General features: G+C 33.1%; 1 protein-coding gene across 1 annotated transcript in view; it reads left to right on the forward strand.

The window, feature by feature from the left end:
* The first annotated feature begins 6,727 nt into the window (after nucleotides 1–6,727).
* Nucleotides 6,728–24,854, forward strand: part of LOC135130440 (adenylate cyclase type 3) — a 196,541-nt gene continuing 178,414 nt past the window's right edge. The window contains exon 1 of the mRNA XM_064057818.1: nucleotides 6,728–7,556. Coding sequence (XP_063913888.1) covers nucleotides 7,032–7,556 — 525 coding nt within the window. The 5' untranslated portion in view covers nucleotides 6,728–7,031. The remainder of the gene's footprint in view (nucleotides 7,557–24,854) is intronic.

Here is a 24,854-nt window from a genome sequence, read left to right on the forward strand (position 1 = left end):
GTAGGAAACAAATAATAAAAATATGTTTCTAGTTACTTACAACTTTTTTCTCACATTGCCATTGGCGTAAAAAAAGCTATAACAATTTAAATGACTTTTACTGACTACTCAGATCGTAAAATATGTGTTAAAGAAGCTTTGATTCTTCCACTTACAAAATTCATAAACCTCTCCATTGATAATACAGTAATAAATTTTCTTAAGTAATTTAATTAAACTTAAACATAACTTAAACATAAGGACATGAATATTACTGCCCATTCACAATGGACATAAGACATAAGAACGAGCGCATAACAGAATTTACGTTTTTGGTTTGTGTCTGGCTTATGCTTATCTACGTTCACAGTGGACAGAGTGAACTCTGTAAGAATTGTTAAACTGCGCAAACGCAGAACGGAATAACTCCCGGCTAAACATAGAAACGGCTAACCTCAAACTGAGTCAATCAAAATATCTAATCTACAATTTCATACGATATTCGAACTTGACAACTCGCAGTACAGAACAGACTCGCAGTGTGAAGCTTTGATTATAATTTATATAATATAATCAAAGGTGTGAAGTGCCAAGTGCCAACTGTCAAAGGGAATTCAATAGCAGCATTCAAAAGTCCCTAGATTTTAACATAATTTTGACATAATTCGTGCACAAAGTTGAACTTATTTCAACTTTGTGTACGCACATAAGGATTACATAAAACGTTCATAAGCATAAGAATTACGTTCGTCCACTGTGAACAGGGGTACACGTTTTCCATCGTTTCAACTTTATGTATTTATGTAAGCTTTATGTACTTGTTATGCCTTATGTCCATTGTGAATGGGCAGTTAGTTATTTTCAAGATTTAAATCAATCGTGCGCATGCTTGTCATAAGGAAGTTATTGTTTTATAATTTTCGTCCTGACAGTACAAAGCTAAGTAACAATCCCACAATATTAATGATAAAATGCAATTTAAAAAGTTAGGATGTTTACGACATTGCTACAAAAACCATTTGCAAGCGGAAAATCAGCGCGCTCCAAATCTTGAACTTCTTGGACGTGGTTTGTATGCAGGCCTTGTTCTTTTAATGTACGATGCACTACAAACTATGAAACTCCAACTTCAGCTGCAAGTCGGCGATGATGTTGGGCTCTTCTTCGACGCGTTCCAAAATTTGTTCTTCAGCTTGCAGTATTCTTTCGGTCCTTTCACGGCCACGATCGTGAGTTTGAGGCTTGAAGGTACCATGATCTCGGAGGTACTGTACTACTGATGTAACTGTTCGCGGACACGAAATCGGCACGATTTGAAAAGAACTCAATCCACAATTCGCGGACCAACCTGGCGTTTCCATCAGCCACATCTTAAAGCATTACCCTATCGACACCCTCTGAATTGGAAAAATTCACAATTGTTAAAACCGTTAACCGAACATACGACGGCAACAAACTGATACATAAAACTGATACCAGTGCCAGTGGTATGTTTCACAATTTATATTTAATTTTAAATTATTTTGTATAGACATTGCTACCACTTAGGAACCTGAACTTTACACAGTGCAATAATCATATTGTGAGCTATTCCCCATCTTCTTTATTATGCACATTTCGAAATCAGGGTGTATGTAAATTTAAAGAGCGGATTTATATGCACAAATGCACAGTTTTATGGTTTTATGCATATATTCAATTTACCTCCGGCGACCCGGAAAAAAAGGACAATAAACTGCAAACAAAAAACACGAGAAATGTCTATAATTGCATTTATTACCTATAATTTACTTTTACATTACAAATATTTTTTGACATTACTTATTAAGGAATTTATAGTTGGATATTGTTGCCTAATTTGGTCAGCAACTCTATTTATTTAATCCGTGCTCCAAATATTTAACGCAAATCAAATTAGGATATAAAAGTTTAAGTCTAAAATCTTCTCCGTCGCAACATCAGGAAGAAGGAAATTCATGAACGATTTTTAATAATTCTCACTACAGTCAGATGATTGTTTTTTTTAATTGTGTGAATGCAACTAAATACGATTTACTACCACTTAATAAACTTACAAGTAGATTGGCAATATAACGCCCGCAACCACCAAAATTTTGGTTCACTACAAAATATATAAATTGGTTTTCAACAATTTTTTTAATACTGGAAAAAGTCTGATTGTACATAATTTTTTGTCAGTGTACTTTCGTCCGGTGTAACAACTTTACAATTTTTCTAAAAACGCTTTGAAACAAGGATGTTGCAACTTTTATGAGGAATATTGGCAATATGTTTTACATAAAACTGAATTAAATATTTACTGTTCATTTTTTTTTAAGTTTCGACAAGCGATTGTTTGAAGAGAATTCGCCACAGCTTTGATTCGTGGAGATTTTGACTCTTCTTTTATGAAGCTGTGGTGAAACAAGATATCTAAAAACATTATTTTAATTTCAAGACAAAGACAAGTTAAAACTGTCTTATGTCAATATGCAATATAAATTTAAAAATATCACTTACCGTTTTCCCACATACTTTGCAGAAAACATTTTCGTCAGTTGAAATAAGTGCAGGACAATCTTTTATCCATGAATTTATTAAGGTTCTTTTCACTTTGGGCATTTTTCACAAAATTTGCTGCCAAGATCTTTCTTCAATGTCTAGTTACGAATGAATTAGAAATATTTTACCAAATTATTCTCTCCATTTTGACTTGCCAACATCAGGTATGAAATACTGTATGCTTAGTCGACATGTAGCTAGTTAAACTTTTAAGACAAACCAACCTTATAAATCCAACTGCTGATGTAAACTGCAACAAACAAATTTTCAGGTACATGTATTTAGAAAAATACCAGAAAAATTGAAATAGATGTTCAGATGTTCTTCAACTTTCCCCAAGTGGAAATCATAAATCAAATTTAATGCCCCTAATAAACCATTTACGGCGACCTATAAGAAGTGCTGACTATGATAATAGCAGAGTAGAAGTAGCTTCGATTTTTTTTTCAACGGTACTAAAACATACACAAATATGCATACACATGCTCAAATCGACAAAATATACAATGGATCGTCAAAATATGCAAAATATGCAATAATTAGTCTACGTGAATCATTTTAAAAGAGGATAATTCATATCAAAAATACGGGGTATGCAAATTCATATAATCGGTTCGTTACTTCCATGCTCCATAATCCGGCGTCCTCTAAAATTCAATTTCTCCAAAATTCACTTGAAGGAACACAATTTAATAATAGGTATCTTAAATGCTTATGGAAACATGTTTGATCTATTATTTTGAAAATTGCTGTCAAGGAAGATGCTTACCACTCTACTCTATCAATCAATCTTGATTTAGAAAGTTATGAAAAAACTAATCCTTTTCCAGTCACATACAACATCCGTTTCAATTTTTGGAAAGCTACCTTTAATATTCTTTATGGCGACCTTCTGCGTAAAGATTGGTCATTTCTACAACAACTTAATAATTTTCATCATGCGTTGGAGATGTTTTATTTTCATTTTTATGAAATATTTAAAGGCTCAGTTACTCCATATTACAAACAACGCAATATTCGGTTTCCTCCGTGGTTTACACCCGAAATTATTTATAATTTAAAACTTAAAAATAAATATAGAAGTAAATGGCTAGCACATCGTAATGACTCAATGCGTAATGAATTTAGGCAATTGCGAAGGATGTGTAAATCTCAAATATAATTGGCATATAATTCCTACATGAAAAAGGTTGAAGAGTCCATAATATCTAATCCCACTATATTCAACTATATGCATATGAAAAAAGGTACTACAAGGGTACCTGGAAATATGTTTGATGGTATTAAATTTATGATTCTCCTCAAGATATTGTTAATGCTTTTGTTTCTATATTTTCAAACACTTATCTTCCTAAAATTGATGTTAGCGTTCAAGATATTCCGTCAAATCGTCTTTGTGTTCAGCTACAGCCACTTACGGAAGATGAATTGCTTAAATACATGGCTCGTTTTCCTGCTAAACACACTTCTGGAGACGATCAAATACCGAGCTTCATTGTATAAGATGTAAGATTTGCACTTGTAAGACCACTCTTGTATATTATTAACTCAGCCAGATCATCATCAACATTTCCTAGTTTATGGAAGAGAGCTCGAATGACTCCTGTTTATAAGAAAGATGATAAGATGTAATTAAAAATCTATCGACCGATTGCCATTCTTTCAAACTCGGTCAAATTATTTGAGCAGGTCATTTATACTTTCATTTTAATGATACTCATCGTTATATTTTAACTAATCAACATGGCTTCTTAGCTCGGAGATCCACTACAATTAATTTATTAAATGTTACACAATACACTGCTGAAGAAATGGACAAAAGAGGACAAGTATTTGTCACTTATAGTGGTTTCAGCAGTGCCTTTGACACGGTGGACCACAATTTATTGTTAAATAAACTTAGTGCTTTCGGTATTGTTCCTTCTCTTGTGAGGCTTATGGAATCATATCTTTCTAATAGGATTAACTATGTCTTTTACAATGGCTTTAAATATAGTGAATACATGTCATAATCCGGGGTCCCACAAGGATCAAACCTGGGTCCCCTGTTATTTGTGTTGTATATTGATAATCTGGTTTCTTCTCTTACTTGCAATGTTCTTGGTGTTGCTGATGTTCTGAAAATTTTTTTCACCATCAAGGATTTTGAAGATGTAGTAAAATTGCAGCAAAACTTAAATAAGATAACTTTGTATTGTTCACTCAATAGTTTAAAGATCAATAGGAATAAATGTCATTATGTTAGATTTACTCGTAAAATGAGGTATATTGCATCTGCTTACAATGTAAATGGTAATGCTTTGACACTTGTTGACAACATAAAAGATCTAGGTGTGATATTTGATGCAAATCTTACTTTTTCACAACATATTGATACTTTAACTTCAAACTTGTCTAAAATTTTAGGTTTTATTATGCGTGCTTCGGCACATTTTAAAAATCCATTGGTATTAAAATCCTTGTATTTTGCGTTTATTGTTAGTAAAGTGGAACATGCAAGTATTGTTTGGCAACCACATTATACAAACCGTCAATTACAGATAGAACGTATTCAGAGACGATTTTTGAAATTTCTTTCTTTTAAACGTGCTGGTGATTTCCTTCTAGAAATATTGATTATCAGCTGTCACTAGATCAACATAGTTTTAAGTCTCTAATTGAAAGAAGGAATATTTTAAATGCTAGATTTATGTGGAAATTAATTCATAACTATGTAGATTGTGCCCAGATTCTTGGTAATATTAATTTTCATGTGCCACGTTTATTTTCGCGTTATTCATCTATGTTTTGAGTACCAGCGCCTAAATCCAATGCATCAAGGAATTCACGAGTACATAATTTATGTCGGAATGCTAACAATGTATATCTTGATATAAGGTATTTTTTGATAAAATTTAATTAATTAGGAATTAGGATAACCATATATTTATAGTAAACCAATTTTTTGTTCCAATGTTCATATTATTTTATTTCATATTTATAGTTTAAAGAATGTATTTAAGTTTTTATTTTGTCCTGTTATTGGGGTTTCTTCTATTGGGCCTTAAAGGATTATTATTATTTACCTATAACTCTAGCTTCGGAGTAACATGTATCATTTTGGGCTCCCTATAACTCTTCATCACGTTTTTAAAATAAGTTAACGAAGAAGCGAACTTTGTTGGAAGCGTTGCGATAAATTTATAAATATAGTGGACGTTTTATTCAGATAGCTATAGTTGCGCTTAACTTTGATGCAGGGCATATTAAATTAAATTACGCAAATACACATGTGGGGATTCAGAATCGTTGTACCTACGAACCGTTAAAATTAACAAACTTTCCAAACCTTTGTTTTCACAGTGTTCGCAATTACATCGCAACCTTTGTTATTACTACTATTTCACTTCCTAAATTATACATCATGTCATTTATTAAAAAATTTGATGGGCATCAAGAAATACTGTTTCGTATGTGTAGGAAATTGTAACGTTATTGTAACAGAATAATGTAAACACTGTAGAAACTTTTCTTTAGTAGTAGTGAACAACGAAAATATTACAATGTATATATTTTCTTTTAAAATGAAGTTGAAGAATAATAGCGTTACGTGTTTCCTTATATAATAGGCTAGATGTTTGTCCTTCTTATTTAAATGTTGAAACGCAAACTTTGCCTGAAATTAACTACCATAAAATAATAAAGCACTGACTAGGTCTTAGTCGAAGCTTATTTCCCGTCGTGAAATATGCAAAGAAGTTTACTTTAATTAGTTTTAGGTCATGAGTAAACTAACTCGTCCGGTCGGTAAATCTCAACAAAAACAGTTATTAAATAAAATTTTAACTGACGCATAAATGTGCAATTTAAGCGTTGAACCGACTCAGTTCAACCGTACACGGAAATTTCAACTACATCAATAAACCCCGATTTACTTGCAATAAAACTTATTAAAGTTCGAACGTACATCAAGATAAGCACCGAAATTAAACAGCCCACACTTCCGCAGAAGTTTAAATTGAGATTTGCTCCAATTAACGATAGAAAAAGCCCGAAAGAACGCACTTTACATCTCACCGCTACACCCCCAACCCTCGAAAAGGATTAACTCCACATGAATCCCGACACTGGAGGGCGCTTGCGCCTACTCGTGCAGTGCTCGATGCCATTGAAATGCTCCGGGTGAGGAAGACTCCGGGTACCAGTGAGCTTACTCCGGCTACCGGAATCGGTCCGGTGTTTGGACTGCCAATCGATACCATACGTGTGTAGCAGGTTAGGTGGTATAAGTTCACGTGCAGTGGAACGTTGATAAATCTCATGAAAGCAAGAAACGCGACTTTTGCCGCCCTTTCACGGCTCGAAAACCCCGATAAACCTTCGTCGATCACGATGAAAATGACTGAAAAAATGTAAAAAAAAACGAAGTCATAATGGTACTGAAAAAGAGCGTAAGACTAACGACTTAAAGTATATTTTGTACGAATTTTATTGAAGCACCAATCGCTGCAATGGACGAGCCGAAAGCTTCCGGAAAGATGAAGAACTGGTGTTTTATTTATAACACGTTCAGAGATAGTTCTTTGGAGAAGCTTTACCAGAGCTTTAGTGTGAGGCAGAAGCGCTCTGGGTTGGAGTGCTTCCTCATCACGGCGATACTTTTCGATAATTATATGCTGCTGGTTCCTAGCGACCAAGACGTTGTCATTGTGGTTGTGATGGGCTTATTTCTGGTATTCAACTCCCTTTTGCTCCTGTTCTGCAAGAGGGGGTTCCAGAACAAGGTTCTGTGGGCCGTGGTGCCTCACATTGCCTTCCACATGGCCAACACGCAAATCCTGTCCGGGCTGTTCCTCAAGAAGAACGAAGTGACATCGAGAGATAGCTTAGGGTGGTTTTTGCTCTTAACCTACCTAATTTACGTTACATTACCATTGAGATTGCCCTGCTGTGTGCTGCTCAGCGTCGGGACGTTCACTTCCTACATCGTGTCATTGTGCGGACTGACGAAGTCACAACTCCATTTTGCGGAACAGGTAATTTAATTTGGTGTTAACCACGGTTTTTAATTTGGGATCGATTTTTCATTAACCAAAATAGACCGCGCTGATAGAGATTTCTTCCGACTTCATTGCATAGAGCACGCAACGCCGTTTCACGGCTCTACACAATTTCGCCACCCTCGCACTTTTTATTTTTACGCCGAAGGGAGGGTTATTATAACGTCGATTTTGTAAAATTGATTTGTTTGCCCCATTCAGTAATTACGGCAGCATTGTGCATAACATCAAAGCGAGACTAGACATCTACTCTATAAAACTTTACGTCTAGACATATTTTTATATTGATCGTCAAGTTTATTATCTCGTCACTGTATTCTTAATTCCGCGCAAGTAGTGGCAGTTGATCGTTCTCGAGGACGAATGGAATTACATTCTTGTCTCGTACAAGTTTGTCTGATATTTTTTTATGGCACGAAACTTATTAAGGCTCCTCTTGTTAGTGGAGAGCAGATGTTGTTAAGTTTCTGAGGACAGAAGACAAAACAAGGAGATAAGAGCGAACTTAGGTACTGTAATAAAGTGGCAAGGTTGCTGATTTCGTAGATTTTCGACAAAGGATACTTTTATTCACTCAACGAACTGCACGAACTGCAAGTTTAAAGTGAATAGAATCAGGTATTTTTATAGCTGCAAGCGGATAAAACGGAACTGAGTTATAGGGTTTCCCGGAGCGGATCGGATTTCAGAAATGACTTATCAGAGTTTTATGCCAAAGACGATATCTTTAATTTGAAATGGTAATCGGGCGATAGCTACTACAATGAAACTTTCTTGAGAATCAAATGTAGTGAGAACATTTTATTGCTCCTAATAACACTTTTGTATTTACAAAGTGTACTGGATTTAAGGTTGTATGAAAACCACCATAAAAGGTGTATTAACGTAACTAATAATAAAGGCTCTTTAAAAATAAGCTTTAGAACGCAAATAGGTGCTGATAAGTAATTGCATGACGGTTTCTGCACTTTTTATTAACTAAACTTATAGTTTTTCAACTTCTCTAACTTATACTTGGAAAGTAAAAATACAGTTTTTAGTTGCATCGCTGTAAAATCGAATTACGCTGAGTTTCATTGAGTTTTAATATATTTCCATTATTTATTTATTTCCAAAACACCCAAAATCTGGAAAAACTGTAATTTTCTGGGATTAAACTCATTCATTTAGTAATTACCTCCTAATCTCTACCCTACCTGCGGCTTTTCGATACCATTGATTTTAGTCCTTCTCAACAGGGTGCGGAGAGAGCTTAGCTTGTACTGGAACTGTTTTGAAAAATCTCAAAAAAGAAAACATTAAAAAAATATAAAATTCTGCATATAACTTTTTTGTTGTTAATGTTATATTAAAAATTTATTTTACAAATTTTTTCTCAGACTCACGGTTAATGGAGTAAAATAAAAAAAATTAATTGCGTCCTTTTTTTCGAGATGGCGGCTGAATAACAACACCCTTGATCTCGAAAACTTATGACCTACCATCTTATGACACCCACAAAAAAAATGCTGCCTACTCAAAATGCACGGTTGCCCTTTTTTTGTGTACAATAGTATACCAAAATTTTGTGTGTCATTAGATGATTAGGTGATATTTTCATTGCCATAATTCCTTCTTGTGGAAAAAGCGGGCATGGGTCAGTTGCGCGCTGTGGTCTAAACGATGCCTGTAGGTATGTTATCTCAGGTGGTTAAGATTTGCAAAAAGGGTATAGGTAAATTCTCCTCCGGGTTGGTCCTGTAGGAGCGCTTAATACGACCGGTATTAACAGTACTATATCCCCAAATTTTCGGGAAAATGGAGTGGGTCATTCGTGATTTAATCAGTACAATAAATTGCCGCATTCATTAATTTTTTCAAGTTACCTTATATAAGCAATTCTAAAAACTATAAGTGCATTGATAACCTACAAGTATAGTCATAATAATTTGAATCAGTCAGAGAGAATTTATTTGGCAAAATTTTGAGACGACGTCGTCAATTTTTTTGGATAAACGGATAAATTTTGATTAACGATTTGCCATAATTACGATATTTTTAAAGTTAAATTGCAAAATTTTCTTATACCATTTCGATGTTTTTCCAAAAATCTAGGTGCCTAGTGTGATCGGGTGAATAACCAATTTTGGTAAGTGTTTTTCCATCTACATGATGGTCCTAATATATGTATATAGGCAATTTGATAACCATCATTCAGGGGTTTTCAGACATTATCTGCCTAATAAAAATCGACACATCTAGTGGTTAAGAAAACATGAAAGTGGCCAGTCGCCCGATGGACTCGATTAACTTAAGCTTACACTCAGGAAGTAAAAATATAGCAAAGTACATATTTAAAAAATTACATAATTATAAAAATTGGTCCAAGGTTCCTTCGACAGACATAAGTTGTCTTTGAAGTACAGTCAATCAAATTACACTTCTTTGAAAAATCATACAAAATTTTTGTTTTCTGATAACCTTTATATGTATAGTAAAAACCAGTGGTGTAAATGACACCTCACACCCCGCGGGAGCGCAAATTCCAAGGGGGTGCCTTGCACAGACATGCGGACAATATGAAATATATTCAAAGCAAATAGCCAACGTCACGTAGAAATTTGTTTAATTTGAATGAGTTGTCTCCTCAAAATAGAGGACTAAAATTGTTAATTAAGTCACAATGGAACAAAATGGTCTGAATATGATTATTATTCTTATTAGATCATAATTAAATAAAGACGTAGGCATTCTTACATTTTCTAGAAAATGAGGTTCTTAATTTGATCAATACAAAATTGGTCGACGGCTGTAAGTATAATCCGACAAATCCAGCTCTTTAAAAAAATTATAAAATTTGATTTTTCGATTTTCGTTTTGTGATAACCTCTGTAAAGTAAAAACCAGCGGCATAATTAACACCCCCACAGCACATGCGCCGTACGGACAATGTAAAATATATTTAAAGCACATAACTAACGGGATAAAATGTCCTTCAGCACTAGGTAAACTGACCTCCGTGCGCAAGTGACCAACACTCCAAAAATACTCGTACATGTTTCTCAAATAAACCTGCTCTTAAATACATATAAAAAAGCAATATTTTAAGTAACATTCTGAAAATATATTCAACAAAAAATAATAATTTTTGTAAGATGGGTCGTGAATTTCCACAAATGTCAGTTTAAAATAAAATGTGTTGAAGAATTTAATAACACCAATTATTACAGTTTGTAAGGATACAAATATAAAGAAAAACATTTTTTTTTGGCTAACACCCTTAACAACAATCTAAAATACGTATATGTAAAAATCAATTGTGTAACATTATAAGCAGGTAAAATGTTTAACAGAATTTCAAATTTCTATTAAAAACTGATAGCAGCTGTTTAAGATTATTATTTTATTTATAATTATTATTAAATATTCTGAAACAGTTTCTTTATTTGTAGTACGAGACACTATTGTCTTTTAACATATCACATCTATAATGTTTTATGCTTTTATGCACGCATAAGTATGTTGAAGAACATTTAAAACAATTCATGTTCACTGGATAAGACGCATTTAAAGCACGGATTATTTTTAAACATACCCACGCTATTCAGAGGTTCTTCCGCTTTGAACAAATACTTATTAACTGAAACAATTGAAATAAATTTACCGTTACTCCTTACACAAGCCGGTATGGGTTATGCTGTCAATTTATATGACTGACGTTTATTAATACGTCTTTGTATAGCAGCATCTAATTCGCTATATCCTATAACAGAAACATGATATTATTAAGGAATAACTGGCCTAAAATTCTTTGTATCAATTTCAGGTTAGAGAGCTTCAGAGCTTTCGTTTCGATTTTATTAATGGAGGCTGCAGCATAGGAGGAAGTAAATATTTTAAAGTAATTATTTCAGAACAGTTAATTTATTAGTAAACGAAGTCTAATCTGTTGCCATCTGATATGTCATTTTCTAGTGCCTTTGCAATAGCTCTTGTAGATATGAATAATTTTTTCTTTTAAAAAATTATGTATGACGTTTGAAAATATTGGCAAGAAAGATAATTGCATTCCAGACCAAATATAAACATGTGTATTTTCGTAACATATTGCGTTCGAATCGTAAACAGTGGCGGAGTAGGGGTGCTTAAATTATGATAGGTTAATGAATTCAGAAAAACGAGATCTAGAAGAATTCTAAAAACTGTATAGTGTTATTAAAAAAGCTATATGTCGTAGACAATCACAAAAAACTTTATAAGTTGTTAAAACACATGTACAGGACATCACTTATCTTATTACACTGTTACTCGTATTGTTGTATATTTGTTGTAACGTAGACCTAGAGGTTATGCCAAATAACAGTTCGCAAAATCTTTTTTTTTTCAAAGAAACTTTACAGATTTTTTGAACTGCGCTCGACCCTGAGAGGGATTTTTTTTAATAGTTGCAATTCAAACAACATTGTGTGATATTTTGGAAGTCCATTTTATTTTGTGGTTATCAGTCAATATTTTACTGTTGTATTAAAATTACAAAAAAAAAAACTACCAGAATGAAACCGAATAAAAAGCTACCTTTCTTATCTATTTCCGTCTATATCGCAGTTTTATTGTCACCGCGTGCAAACATTTTTTTTTCATCTTTGCGTGTGTTGTTACGTTTATGATTTTGTGGAACAACATTTGACAAAATTGGGTTGATAAATCACGGTGTAACTTGTGGAGTCAGAAATTAGATCCACAGATTATGCAACCTATGACATTTGGAGCAAAAAGTGCTGATATTTTTCTAGTGGAAACTGATTATATCAATAAGTACTTAGATATGTATCAGATCTAGTACACATGTGATACTTATTGTTGTGAAAAGGGTGATAATATTCCCTTATTGACAAGCCTGAAAAATAAATTCATCATTTGAAATATTAATTGCAAAAGCAAAACACAATTCTTCATATTAGAGAGAATTTGATTTTACAAATTATTTCATCTTACATTACTATAAAACGATATGATACAATTTAGACTTTTTTTGGAGGAATATCTGGATATCTCGGGTGATGATTAGACCCACTTTTATCGTTTTACCATCTACTCATATCTAACATAATCTTAAATTTGACAAGAATCGATATATAATAAATATAATATATAATAAACCTCCCAGAAATTTGCCGCTTTTATATCATAATGACGATGCATTCATTAAAGTATATAAACATCATCCGCTTCTATTGATTAAATTATATCGTTGAATACGATATAGAGTATTATACAAAATTTGAGCGACCCACCGACCACATTTCATCGACTTTTGAAAAGGTCAATCTGTTGTGATACTGATGCTTTTGAAATCAAGCAAATATCTGATATTTTATGTCACAATTTTAGTACCAGGATGGACAATTCCTGTTAATTTTTCAGTTGATGGTGGTGATGTTTTGTACTCAAATTAACGAACTCTGTGGTATATGCTATTAGATACCCCATAATATATCATTTGTTTCACACAATAATTGTTATCAGTATGTATTTCTCAAGTGGTGAAAATCGCAAAAATATCTTCCGTAGACAAATCTGCTTCGAAATCTAGCGCTAAATTTATCGCTCTGTTGCAATTATGTCGAACTTTGCAAAGTTGGTTCAAATTAACTATTTTGTTGGATAATGTTTATAGTCACGTTATATCTTTTGTAATAAATTGTCGACATGGTTTTGTAGTTGGTAAATGGACCTATACAAGTTTAATGGAATTTATTTAGTTTGTATCAAAGACTTCGAATCTAAACAACAAAGAGATGTTGTGTTAACTCACATTTCAAAAACGTTTTATGTTATATGTTCATAGAGTATCTCAGTTTAGCTGTTCCCTCGTAGTATACCAATTATTTGAAAAAATAGAAGTCTGAAATTTAGGTAGGTTAATTAACATATAGATATATATGAAAATATGAGTAGTGTTAACTCGTCTTTGGTTTTGGTCGAATGATATCAACTTTTTTGTTTCAAACCAAAAGTGTAAGTTTTTTAGGTTAAGTAGGCTATTTTTTTATTTCAATTTATGAATTTCAGTATTATGGGATATTAATCTTATTAATAATATTGAAATTTTGTTAATACCAGTGTTTATAGCTTTATTAGACAAAACCAGAAGCGATTTAACGCTGCTTGTATATATTTTCAATGTCAATTATTTCACTATTATAAATTTCAAGCTTGTGTATTTTCAATCAACTGAAACCAGTAAACTGTGGCAGCCGTTATATTATAGATAACTTAAGTTTCCTTGGTTTATAGAGTAGTTTAGTTTGAATGTTTAAGCGTGTTTTCATAACTCAGAGGCAATTTGTTGATCTCATGCATATGAATGTCCGTCCGACGCTTCCTACTTAAGGTTTAATTTTCATGTGTTGATGTACGTTGATGGCTTGACATTAGTAAAATCCATTAAAAATATCGATCGTTTTGACAGGTGTCGTAACAATAAATTAAAATTAAATACTATGAAATGCTTCATGATGTCACTTTTGAATAAATGAACTGATATTACCATTATATAAACAATTAACACACCTCTCCATTCCAGTATACTTTAAACTTTGGAAACCCTGGCGTTTTCGTCATCAAGAATACTAAGGAATTTTTTGGCATAGAATACGAAATAATTTCACTGGGTGTGTTATAATAAATACTACATAACGGTTATCCCCACACTAACGAAAACAAAAAAATTATTTGTCGACGCATTTATCATGTACTTACTCACATCGAAGGTTTCGTAATGTTGATATTAAATGTATATAAAAAAATTGGTCGAAAGTTGTTTCGACAGAACTTCCCTCGCTCTTAAAGCACAATGAAACATATCCAGCATTCTTGAGTGTTTATTTATGATTGTACATCGAAAGAATGTCACGTAGAAATTAGTTTGATTTGAATTAACCCACAATCAAACAAAATGATCTGAATATTATATTCCAATTCTTATTTTATCATTATTATTATAAAGACGAGTTTTTCACATTTTCGAGGAAATGGGGTTACTCGTTCTTAATTTGACCAACAAAAAATTGGTAATGAAGTAATTAACATGGACAATATTAGTCACAACTCAAAAGAAAAGTAGTCGCAGCGTATTACCAATGCAAGAAAAAAAGTAAACAGCCAAATTTGGCTTCGGTGAACATCTCCGAGCTCTCTACTTGTGTCTGCAACACGGGGACTCCTTAGCGATGTTGGTAATATCAGCGTATTCCAACGTGGAATTATTTTTGCGAAAATTTGACTGTTTAGCGAAGAAACTGAAAGCGGATTCGAGAGGAGGAACAGCAATGAAACAAACAAATAGAAAAATCGGATAAAACAAAGAAAGCAACAGGAAACATCGAAAAGAAATTTGAATGGAAATTGGCAACGTGGAATATAAGAAATGAAAGACAAAGCAAATGAACTACTAGAAGACTTTTAAAAGAAAATTCAGACATATTAACCTCATCAGAAACAAAAAAGAAGGGCAGGGAATGAAAAGATCAGAAGATGGACATATGGTGGTTGAGACAGGAGTAGACTGCATTATCCACAAAAAATGGTTACAGTAAAAATAGTCGGAAAAAATACTTAGATAGACACTATCAGATTGGGCACTTCTGCACAAAATAATGGCAAACCTCGAGTTGTTAAGGTAGTTTTCAATAGTGTTCTGGATGTTCGTAGAATTCTGAAAAATAATTCTTCAAGAACTACTCCAGTTCTCAAGAATATACGAATTACAGATGACAAAACTCCGGCACAGATGGCTTATCTCAACAAAGTGAGAGATGAACTGAAGCGACGTATCGAATCTGGCGAAACCTAACTGACAATCAAGTATACTCGAGGAATCCCACAAACCGTAACTACTAACTCTACAAAAACCAGCCTTAAATTTGATATTTACGGAATTTTCTATTTGATACACTAGTAGATGTTCCTTAACTCCCAACTTTTGTGATCTCACATTGCAAAACTCCAAATTTACAAAGTTCTCAATAATATCGCAACCTTGCCACAATGGTGACATTGAATTGTTACACATCAATTTTTCGTCCAGTCACATCCAGTTTTCTCTGGTATGTCCATATAAACCCCATTACAGCCCGGAAGACAACGAGAATTTATTATTTGACAAACTTCTTCTAATGAGTCATAATAATTCCAACCTAGTCATTTGTGGCGACTTTAATTACTTAGATATCTATTGGATCAGTGACGCTATTCCGGCTAGTTCAAAATCTAGAAACTTTATTCACTTTTTAAACAACTCCAATTTAGAGCAATTGATAACGGAGCACACTAGGTTCAGGCTTAATCAATCTCCTTCCACTTTAAACCTACTTCTTACTAACTCTTCGCAGCTGTTAACTGAACACGAAATCCTACTTCCAATTGGCAATTCTGATTATGCTCTCATTGGAACTTCCATACAAACCGTCCATAAAAGTAACACAGTTCTCAAGTTTAAAAATGTTATCAACTATTCCAACCTAGATCAAGAACTGGCGTCTATTGACTGGGAACAAGCCTTAGATAACCGTTCGATTGATTCTCAATGGACCATTTTTTTCAGTATCATTCAGAATTATATCAAATCATCGGTGGAATCCGAAGAAACTCTGGATCAAAAACTTCATGTTACTAATGTTAAGGCAAAAAAATAGGCTGTGGTGAAAATTTAAGAAAACGCGCCTTCAAACCGATTATATATGTTTTCGAACTTATTCAAACAGCATATCAAGGTTAATAAGATAAGAGAAGGCTACTTATGAACCAATAGTCCTGAACGGTAACAAAAAGCAGTTTTACAGATATGGAAGAAACTCTTCTGCAACGAACGTTCCTGTTCCAGTTCTAAAATCGAGTAATGATAACTTATGTTAAGGGGTGACTGAATTTTGGAAATTTTTGCATCGAAATTTGAATTAGTTTACACTTGGGAGGACACAAGTAATTTACCGTAGCTCTCGTCGCTAGATCTTAGCGAACATCTTACAAAATGTAATATTAGAAGAGGATATTGTCAAACACTCACTCGCTTTTCCCCTAACCATGATCATGCAAAAGTCATTTCAAACTCATGCGCTCCCTAGCACTAGTGGTCCCAATCTTGAAGAAGGGAAATAAATTGGATTATAACTAATAACTACCGTCCAATCAGTCTATTAAGTGTGGTATCGAAAATTATGTCACACCTTTCCTACTTCGAAATAATATTATTCCCCCTAACCAACATGGCTTTACTTTATTAATGACTGGACTCTATCACTTGAAAATCACGATCCTGTAGATATCATATATATAGGCTTCGCCAAAGCTTTCGGCAAGGTCCCATATGAAAGACTTCTTATCAAACTTAAGCAGTTTGGGATCAACGGCGATCTTCAGCTCTGGCTCTCTAGCTATCTAAATAAGAGATCTTTCCAAGTGAAAGTAGGAAATACGTTATCTTCCTAAAGCAGCAGTAAGTGGGGTACCACAGGGATTACTCCTGGGTCCCATCCTATTCCTGATATTTGTCTTTGATTTCTCATCACTTCTCACGACTAAATCCTCCTTATCTGCTGACGTCTTGAAATTCTATGGCAATTTGACCCATGCTCATCAGACCCTTCAAACCAATATCAATCGTCTGTCTTATTGCAGTGCAGTATGGCAATTGCCTATTAACGCTGCCAAATTTGTGGTACTTCACTTAGGATCCAACAATCCAATGTATGCGTAACATCTTGATAGAAATCAAACCAGTCTCTTCCTAGGTAGACCTTGGCATCAAGATAACATCCGATTTATCATAATCCTCCCATATTACCTATTTGCAAAAAAGGTAAAATCCACTTTATTCCTGTTCTCGAACATTTTCACGTATCTTTCTCCTGCTACATACCTTTACTAAGCTTTACACGCTTTACGTGCGCCCAATTCTGGAATATAATTGAAAGCAATAAGATATCAATAAATCAAACCAATTGTTTGAAATTGGAACTTATAAAAATAAAAGTGACAGAAATATAGCAAGGGTAAAATTTTGGATACCTTACTTACTTTCTTACAGCACATTTTGCAAAAATAGATTGAGAATTTTCTAACACTAGTTCGGGATACTTTTTTATCCAGTTGGAGACACTTGCAGAAACTTTTGGCATTTTGGACTCCAAGGTCACTTCTCAGTACAAAAATAAGGACTGACAAAATTAAAAATGAAATGGGTAAATGACAAAATGATTAATTACTAGAAGGATGCTATCTGAAGAGTTAAATTAGGGAGAATTAAGACAACTTTATGCCAGATGCGGCCGAAAACACGGGGAGGAAACAGAGAACAATAACGAAAGGCGGGTAGCAGAATTTAGGGAGATAAATGGCTTAATAGTGACAATCCAACTCGAAAATTCTTAACCAATACAATGGCAGAATTGTTTGAAATTTGTCCAATGGCATTCACCGAAAAATTTTTTCAGTTATAATATAACAAGTGATATGATTATTATCGATAATATTTCGAGTGAAACCGAGCTGCAGATTCAACGAGTGCGAAGCACGAGTTGAATGTGCTGCTTCGGTTTCACGAGCCATATCTTCGATTATTAATCATATCACGAGTTATATTCAACATGAGAATATAATAAATGAACACATTTTTTGATAATAGAATTGATTTCGTCGTTTTGAGCTTTCCCCCAACGTTGGCAAGCCATAAAAGACAAAAAAATTTACGAAATTTTAAAATTTGTCAATTTGACAGTTTTTAAATTTAGGTAGCAACAGACCACAATAAGGCAATAAAATTATTATCGCTGTGATAGACATGTAACTAAGGGCATGAACAAATTCTATTGGAAGAAAAGAGGTCATGTGATTCATGAATTATATTCTCAGTGAAAAAACATTCTTCTGTCAGGCAACAACACTGTTTTTCAGCGAAATAAATTATGTCAAATTAATTTGTCAAACTTGTCAAATGAACTTTAATAAAAAAAACAATAATACAAATTACTTTTCTGTTGGCGTTAAAGGCATAATCTTCCAAAATACTGACCACCTCGTTCATTTCAACTGCTTTATTTAGAGGAAACTTGCGTATTTCACAAAATTCTGTAAACTGCTTCCAAATTGAATCGTGCGTTCTTGCAGTGTTTCGGCACTGACTTTCTTTCACTGCATTTCGAATTTCAAACACAGTCTTGTTATCAAATCTTACTCCCATAATTAAGAAAATCAACCAGCAGCACACACAACATTTGATGTTTAGAAATTTGTTTACGTCTTGCCTTGTTATTTTGTTACTATTTAGACTAGGTAGGTATATTTACTCAACTACTATGCTAACTATAAATTATTTAAATTGTCCGTAAAAAGTAAATAAAAATTTTCTCTTTGGATTGTCAAGCCGAATATAACTTGTGGTCTGATTTTTTCTGCAAAATTTGTGTGAAAATTAACTCGTAGCTGTTGCTTTTGGAAAATCACACTCGTCTCCTTCGTCGACTCGTGTGATTTTCGTCGCAACAGCTACTCGGTAATTTGTGTCACAAATTTTGTCGAAAAAAATCAGACCACTTGTTATATTATATTTGACAAATACCTTTTATGAATACAAAGAAATCCACAAATATGCTGGGGAAGATCACACTAGGAGAAAAATCTATAATAGACTCCATGTTGTAGAACAGGAATACAGAAAAGCAGTAAAAGATGTCAGAGTTAAGAGAGGCTTGGAAATAAATAATGACCACCACCTATTAGTCGTCAAAAAACATGTAAAAGAAAGAGACCTGGGGCAATATCCTAGGTAAAATAATAATTAACCGAAAGGGTAAGGCATAGACTGAGGATAAAAGATACCAATGAGCAAGAAAGAATGGAAAAAGTTTTTAGCGGACTAAAAATGATACATTCCTACAGTTGTAACGATAGAAGGGAATTTATAATTTTACAAAGTATCCATAAATGATTCATACATCAAAATACCTCTGCAGAAAGGTTTGGTTATGTTTATAGCAAGATACAGACTACTTTTAATATCATCTATGACTGTTTTAAACTTTGATTGTGAAAATATATAAGATTGAATGCGAGAAATACCAGGAGCAAAATTCTTTAATTTAAAAAAATCTGTATTGACACTCTGAATACATAATTATTTATTTCGAACTTAGGACTTTTATTTTATCTATTAATATATTACAGCCGTTGTAAACCATGTGAAAACTACTTTTGCAGACCATTTCAAATTATTTCTGAAACTTAAATAATTTTGACATATTGTTTATCAGGGGAACCATGACTTTTTCTGAATAGAAGCAAACGCTTTATTATTATTTATTTGAAAAAAGTTAAAGAAATCATTCACGGTTACCTACCTAGAACTCAACTAGTTTAATCCAATTAGAAACCTTTAAAGATCTCAAAGAGTAACTTTTGAGGCTAAATTTTATTTTTAAATCGTATCACAACCACATAAAATATGAACATATTTTTAAATTTGATTAAAATTAAATATAAATACATTTTTTACGTATTTTAGTAGTAATGTTTAACACCAGTTGCACATAGTCATCTTCTAAATTATTCCTGTTTTTTTTAGGTACAAATTATACATTTCGATTTGTTACCCATGTGTATGTTTATTCAGTTTTCTAAATTACTACTTTACAAATAGAACAATCACGCTTATCAGATTGCCATTTGCATAGTCTATTTTATTCTGAAAGTCAGACCTATAATTTGGAATTTATCGTTTAAATAAAATTACTGTTATTCAAGGCTTGTTATGAAGTAAAATAAACTCCAGTCAAGATATTGACATTTTTAAAATTCCGGAAATATTAAATTATTGTTAATTTTATCTTAAATGTTTGTATATTTTTGTATTTTTCCACTTAAGCACGTTAAAATATATCGCAGCGTTTACAAAGACAACAAAATTATGTTTATCACTTAAAATTGGTAGGTTGAGATATGCTGAGAATGTTTTTCGGGATGCATTATTAATCAAAACCTAATAACGCGTCTGTTTTCTACTTTACCTACCTTGTCTCGTAAATATTTGCATAAATTACGTGAAAAATCACTACAAAAAAATGTTAGAAAAATGCTGAACACGTCGAATGAATTTTCATTTTAGGAGTAAATTAGAAAACTTTTGTCTGACGCTGTTACCATTTGATTAAATTTTTTGTTTTGATGCCTAAGGTGTTCCAAAAAAGTACACAAAACAATATGGTTGTGGCAGTTTCTCGATTTTCACAATGTACTCGTATAGGTTGCTTTGGTTATTTACGAAAATATTGATTTAAAAATGATTAAAATTCGCAGCACAGGTCTTAAAACAGAACCTGTGGAGATGTTCCCATGATTTTGTCAATTTTATTTTCTGAGGTTTATTATACGGATGATTTCATCCATAATTTAGCTGGCAAAATTACCATTTTACCTTTGGTGTTTTGTGGGTATAAATCCATTTAACGTTTTTTCTTCTACATATACGAGGATGGTCTGAGAAATTCTCGGCCTCAGTCATAAAAAATGAATCTGTCACCTTGATTTTTTTTCCCCAAATAGGCACATGTATTATAAGCTTACTTTAATAATTGCTAAAGATTCTGTCAAAAACTTTTCTTCAAATCCATTTTTGAAAGCTGCGTGTTATGGACATTCCGCAAAATAGAGAAAATTGAATATCGGGCTGTAATTAGTTTTTTTGTTAAAGATGGTTAACACCGACCGAAATTCATACAAAGTTTTTAAAGGTGTATGAGGACTCTTCACCTTCATTTTCAACCATTAAGAAATGGGGTGCCGAATATAAGCGTAGCCGTAGAAGCACTGAAGGTGACCCACGTGAGGGACGATAAAAAACTGCGACAACATCGGAAATCGTTCGAAAAGTACATGATACGGTATTATCTGATCGACGAGTAAAGTTCATGAAATAGCTGAGACTATTGGCATCTCGAAAGAACGGGTAGGTCACATTTTGCACCAAAAACTGGATATTAAAAAGCTCTGTGCAAGATGAGTGCCGCATTTTTTAACGGTGGATCAAAAACGGATTCGCATGCAAATTTCGGAACACTGTTTAGATCGTTTTAAAGCAAATACAGTTGATTTTGTGCGAAGATTTGTAACCATGGATGAAACTTGGGTTCACCATTTTACCCCAGATTCAAAACAACAATCTAAACATTGGACAGAAGCTAGTTATCCAGCACCAAAGAAGGCAAAGTCCGTTGCATAGGCCGGAAAGGTTAGGGCATTGGTTTTTTGGGACGCTGAAGGAATTTTACTTATTGACTATCTGGAACAAGGTAAAACATAACGCGGGTATATCATACTAATCTACTAGATAGATTAGATAAAAAAAATCGAGAAAAAAGGCCCGGTTTACAGAAAAAAAAAATCATTTTTCATCAAGACAATCTGCCTGTGCACAAAAATGTTATTGCAATGGGAAAATTGAGAGATTTAAAATACGATTTGTTGGAACATGCGCCTTATTCACCAGATTTGGCTCTCTTGGACTTCCATCTATTCCTAGAACTCAAAAAATTCCTAGGTCGACAGCGTTTGGGGTCTAATTTTGAAGCTATCGAAGCTGTAGAGGCTTATTTTGCAGACCTTTCAAAAAAACATTGTAGGGAGGGTATAATCGCATCGGAGCATCGGTAGTCCAAGTGGAGTAGACTCCAGGGAGATTATGTAGAAAATTAAAAATAGTGTCAAATTTATAAATGTGTTCTTTCATTGACAGGCCGCGAATTTCTCAGACCATCCTCGTATATCATCGTTTACAATAATTTAAAACATTATCAACGTTTGGACTTTCAAATATATAAAATACTATACCACTAAAAATGTTCACCTTATACCACTGGCCACATTGAATATATCATAGTTAAATCATTTTTAAATAAATCAAGTCATTGGAAAGTGGAAGTGGTCAAAATGTGACTTTCAATGACAACCAGGAAGCTTATTTTTGATAAGGAAAATACTGTAGTAAAGAAAACCGCATACTTAGTTTAATCAAATGCATTTCATTTACCCCAAGAAAAACGATTTGATTAATAAAACACAGTTCAATGAAAAATGCAAGTGTAGCTCTTCGGCGAATTGTTTTTAGAGCTTTCGAATTATTCTTTAACTCCGCTAACGCCTCGTCTAAATACTTCCGTAGTTACCGCTTGGGAAGCAAAAACTTTATTCTCGTGCGCTACAGTGTCATTATTTGCCCAAATAACTGTCTGAGAAGACCTTAAGTTGGGTATTTATTTTTAGATATACGTTTACACTCTTGGTATAATATTAGCTCTTAATTAAACCAAAGAAAACCAGCTACTTTTTACGATGCAAGCAAGTTTGTTATCCATGCTGGTGCTACTTTATTTTGTTGATGCATACAATTATGCAGACTAAATATCACGTATTTTACCAAGAATTTGCTTTATTATTTCTACCCGTATAGCTACCAAACTACAAACGTAATAATAGTCAACAAAACAATAGAGAAGGGTTGCCGTGCATACGTGACAGCTGCTGGAGTCTAATTATATCCCATAAGAAATTCGTGTGAAAAAACGGTCTTAGCATTGAATTAGTTCAAGGTAAAAGTATTACATCGTGCATGTCAAATGTTTTCCAATATCTCTTTTATGAGCTGAACAGTAGTATTTATAGGCGAGGAATAGATTGATTTCTCTCAGCGACTGGAAAATATTTACCTCAATAATACAAACGAATATAATTTTAAAAAGTTTTAAATTTAAATAAATGACTATAGTGACAACCAAAGTACGACACTGTTGAAAAAAGGAAAGGTAACGCGAATATATTATACATAACTATGAATCATTGAAACGTCTGCGACTCTTGACCCGGCGCATCCACCAAAATAGCTTGCTTTCTGTATTGATTTATTTTGAAACTATTTTAAAACCTACTGAAAAAAGCTTACGGAGGACTTTTTACATTGCTTAAAAAATACGCAAAAAGTGGTTTTAGTAAATCTATACCGGAACTAATAAGATGTGTGCTGTATGTCGCTGCACATATGATACCGTCTTAAAGGTGTTATCGCGATCGTTGTGTTGAATTGGTGATGTGTTGAAAGACACATAGAATTCTTCTTTTGAAAGACACTTCAAACTCTCACTAAAGAGAAAAGTAGCTTACATTTTCAAACGTCAGTCACTTCCACATAAGAATTGCGTCGTAGCATTAATACATATAGTTCTATAGTTCGAAAAATAAAAAAAAATGTCTTTAGACTTTCGATTCATATTTAATTGTAATATTTGTTGGAAATGTTGTTTGACAGGACCGACTGAAAGCTGATTTGTTTCATTTTAATATTCGGCAAACTGTAATTGCGTTTCAAACTACTTTTTGTCGATTGTAAAAACGTCTTGTCATGCAATCACAAAGAAATAGGAACTTTTTCTTGTATTTCTTTCTGTGACCTTAAGGCAAAATACCGCTGTAAAATGCCACACTGTGGATTATGCAAAGTACACAAAAAGTATTTTCCGTTAGTTCTGCTTTGAGCGTAAATTTAAATTAGGGAGTTACTAAAAAATATCACCCAATTTAAGATTCACGTTTTGAGCATAATCAATACTTAAATATTTGTTGACATTGTAATTTGTGATATGACCTTTCCAAGTTTATTAACTGAGTGGGGGTTTTTAACGGAAAAACTACTACAAACATTCTCAGTCAATTTTCAGCCTACTAACTTAAAAAAAAAAGCTTTCACACAAATATAAGTAGCAATACCGTTACAAAGTAAAATTACACATTTGCCCAAAGCTATAATAATTTAAACATAATGTATAGGTTGTTTTTATTTTGTTTCAGGAAAAAACAAAGGTTTATGTACACGACGGACTACTTATTAAGACTGAGTCAATGCAAATGAAAACGAGTAACTTAAATAATCAATTAAAAGGTATTTAGGGAGAACTTGTGAATTTGTTTTTTTTATGATAACCCCTATGAGTTAAAATAAAAACATGTGTGGCTGTTAAAAAACAAATAACCAACGAGAAAACATATATTATCGTTACATGCTTAACTTTATGAGGTACAGAATAAGCAGCAGCAGGCAAAATGTATACACATGTTTTGAAAGAAAAGAAATTTGATTGATTTTGTCATCTTAACATAAACAAGTAATTATTAATTATGCTACAATGGAGCAAAAAAACCTGGTGAATATTATTTTGGGTTAACAGCTATTATTAGGAAAATCATTATTTTATT

This window comes from Zophobas morio, unplaced genomic scaffold (assembly GCF_036711695.1).
Source record: "Zophobas morio isolate AGI-343-1 ecotype UQ-CSIRO unplaced genomic scaffold, CSIRO_AGI_Zmor_V1 ptg000017l, whole genome shotgun sequence".
Classification (NCBI taxonomy): Eukaryota; Metazoa; Arthropoda; class Insecta; order Coleoptera; family Tenebrionidae; genus Zophobas; species Zophobas morio.